The 2,374-nt window shown below is 45.5% G+C and overlaps 1 protein-coding gene across 1 annotated transcript; it reads left to right on the top strand.

Annotated features, from left to right (window-relative positions):
* Positions 1-551: 551 nt before the first annotated feature.
* LOC126456545 (E3 ubiquitin-protein ligase siah-1-like) lies at positions 552-1,394 on the top strand. The gene has a single exon (XM_050092293.1). The coding sequence runs from the start codon at positions 552-554 to the stop codon at positions 1,392-1,394; it is 843 nt and encodes a 280-aa protein (XP_049948250.1).
* Positions 1,395-2,374: the final 980 nt, after the last annotated feature.

Genomic DNA, 2,374 nt, shown 5'->3' with positions numbered 1-2,374 from the left:
CCTCACAAAATATATATTCACTTATGAAATTTGTTATTAACAGTCCGAACGATTTCAAAAGTAATAGCAGTGTATATGGCTACAACACTTGGAGAAAGGATGATCTTCACTACTCAAGGTTAAATCTAACTTTGCCTCAGAAGGGGGTAAATTATGTTGCCACAAACGTCTTTGGTCACTTACCTAATACCATCAAAAGTCTGACAGATAGCCACATAGCGTTTAAAAGGAAATTAAAAGAATTTCTTAATGGCAACTCCTTCTACTCATTAGAAGAATTTTTGGATGTAGTAAGTAGGTAATTTTCCAACCTCCACAAAAAAAAATTAAAATGTTTAGTGTCATGTAATATTTTGTCTAATGTAATATCTTGTACAGACACCTTTTATTAACCTGGCGCATTCCACATCATTACGAAGTGTCGTATTTATGAACTATGGAACAAGTACTAATCTGATCTAATCTAATCTGCTTTCTGAAATGTCATCAAATTTTACACTCCCCTTGTTGCCTTTCTGAACGGTTCCTAAACGGGATGTGTTATGGCAGACATGACGCAGGTGGTAAGGTTACCTTCATCGCCGAGAGCAAACGACAGCGGCGCTCTGGAACAGCGACGGCAGCAGCTGGCTCGGTGCCGGGCGTGCAGCTTCCTCATGGTGGGGCAGGTGTCCTGCTGCCCCAACAGTCACGCCACCTGCTGCTCACAGGGTGGCAAGTGCCGGGTCTGCGGTGAGCCGCTGCTGCCGCCCTCCACCTACACACTGAACCTGCAACAGCTGGCAGCTGCAGAGCCTGTGGTGCAGTGCGCCCAGCCCGGCTGTCCCGAGCGCGCGCCGTTACCACAGATGGCCGCGCATGAGCGCATCTGCGCGCACCGCCCGATGCGCTGCCTCGTCGAGCCGGACACCTGTTCGTGGCATGGCCGGCGCGCCGACCTGGAGGCGCACACCCAGGCCCAACATCCGAACCACTTCGTGCGCTTCCCCAGCACAGCCGGCGCCAGCGTCTCGTGGCGCATCTCCAAGCAGGGCTGCTGTGTCGATCTGACGCGCCACCTCGTCATGGCACTGGGCGAGACATTCGTCTACCAGAAGGAATTCTGCTACCCAGAGCGCCAGCTGTACATTGCTGTGCAGCTGGTGGGCCCACCCGAACGCAGCATGCGCTTCCGATACAAGTTCGAGCTTACCCGCAATGAGGCGGCCCACTCTGTGACTTTTGAGCGAGCCGTCCATTCGGAGGACGAAGACTTAAAGCGGGCTGCTGGCCTTGGAGACTGCATCAAGGTCCCATACGACACCATTACACAGTTCTGTCATGGCGAGAGGGTGGTCGTGCTGTGCAAAGCCAAATACCCATATAAACATGAACTGCCAATTACACATTTGTAGTTCCATTGATTATGACGCAACTGATTCATAACACTTTCATCATGTGATTATTACAGGCTGCCTCTTGTCATTAATGTTCAGCCTTACACCAAATCTACCCCACTATTAATGTGCTAAAACTCACTGAGACTCTAAATTCTAAGAAAAGTATTCACATAACCAACAATACTCTTTGAAATCTATACACACACTGTGACAATTACGTCACACTTTTCTGTGTATCATTCATTTGGCTAACTTCTGCATTTATTCAGAGCAATATGGCACAGTGGTAAGGCACTGGAATTTTACTAAGGTCAGCGCCTCAAATCCCTATCTGACCATCCAGATAAGGTTTCCTGTGATTTTCCCAGTACACTTAAGTCAAATCCCAGAATGGCTTCTTTGAGACAAACACAGACATTTTCGTTCCCCATCCCTCCTGACTCCAACTCCACCACTATTGACCTTGGCATCAATGAGAGGTTAAACCCAGATGTCTCCCTTCCTCCATTTTCATGATGTTTCGGACTTGTATATAATTCCAGGTGAGCATTGAAATTATTTTGTGGTGGAGTAATTTTGAAACTGGTCGACTCAGTATGTCAAGGGTAACCTAGAAGCTTTGAACACATTAAAATGTGTTGGTCTGAAAATGTTTTGGTATCTCACATCATCTCACTGTTATGGGATATAGTACTAATGATGTAAATGTACATACTGACACATGATAAGTGAACTATAGTGACTGTCATAATACTGAGAGACTCGCAATAGCTAATATTTAAAGAGTTTGTGCATATGACATGAAGTGAAGACAGGGAGATCTATAAACCTTTTAAGTCACCAGGGCACTGAAGAATCTCTCTCTATGATTCTGAAGGCATCTCTGAATTTTCTATTCGGAATGCCCATTGTTCTATGGAAAACAATACTTTCTTGTCTTTGTGACAGAGATTGTTGTTACACCATCAGTATTCGTTTAAAAAAAGTATATTTTT

The sequence above is a fragment of the Schistocerca serialis genome, chromosome 2, assembly GCF_023864345.2.
Source record: "Schistocerca serialis cubense isolate TAMUIC-IGC-003099 chromosome 2, iqSchSeri2.2, whole genome shotgun sequence".
Taxonomy (NCBI): domain Eukaryota; kingdom Metazoa; phylum Arthropoda; class Insecta; order Orthoptera; family Acrididae; genus Schistocerca; species Schistocerca serialis.
Note: the sequence above shows the minus strand (reverse complement) of the source record. Positions and strands in the feature narration are given on the sequence as shown.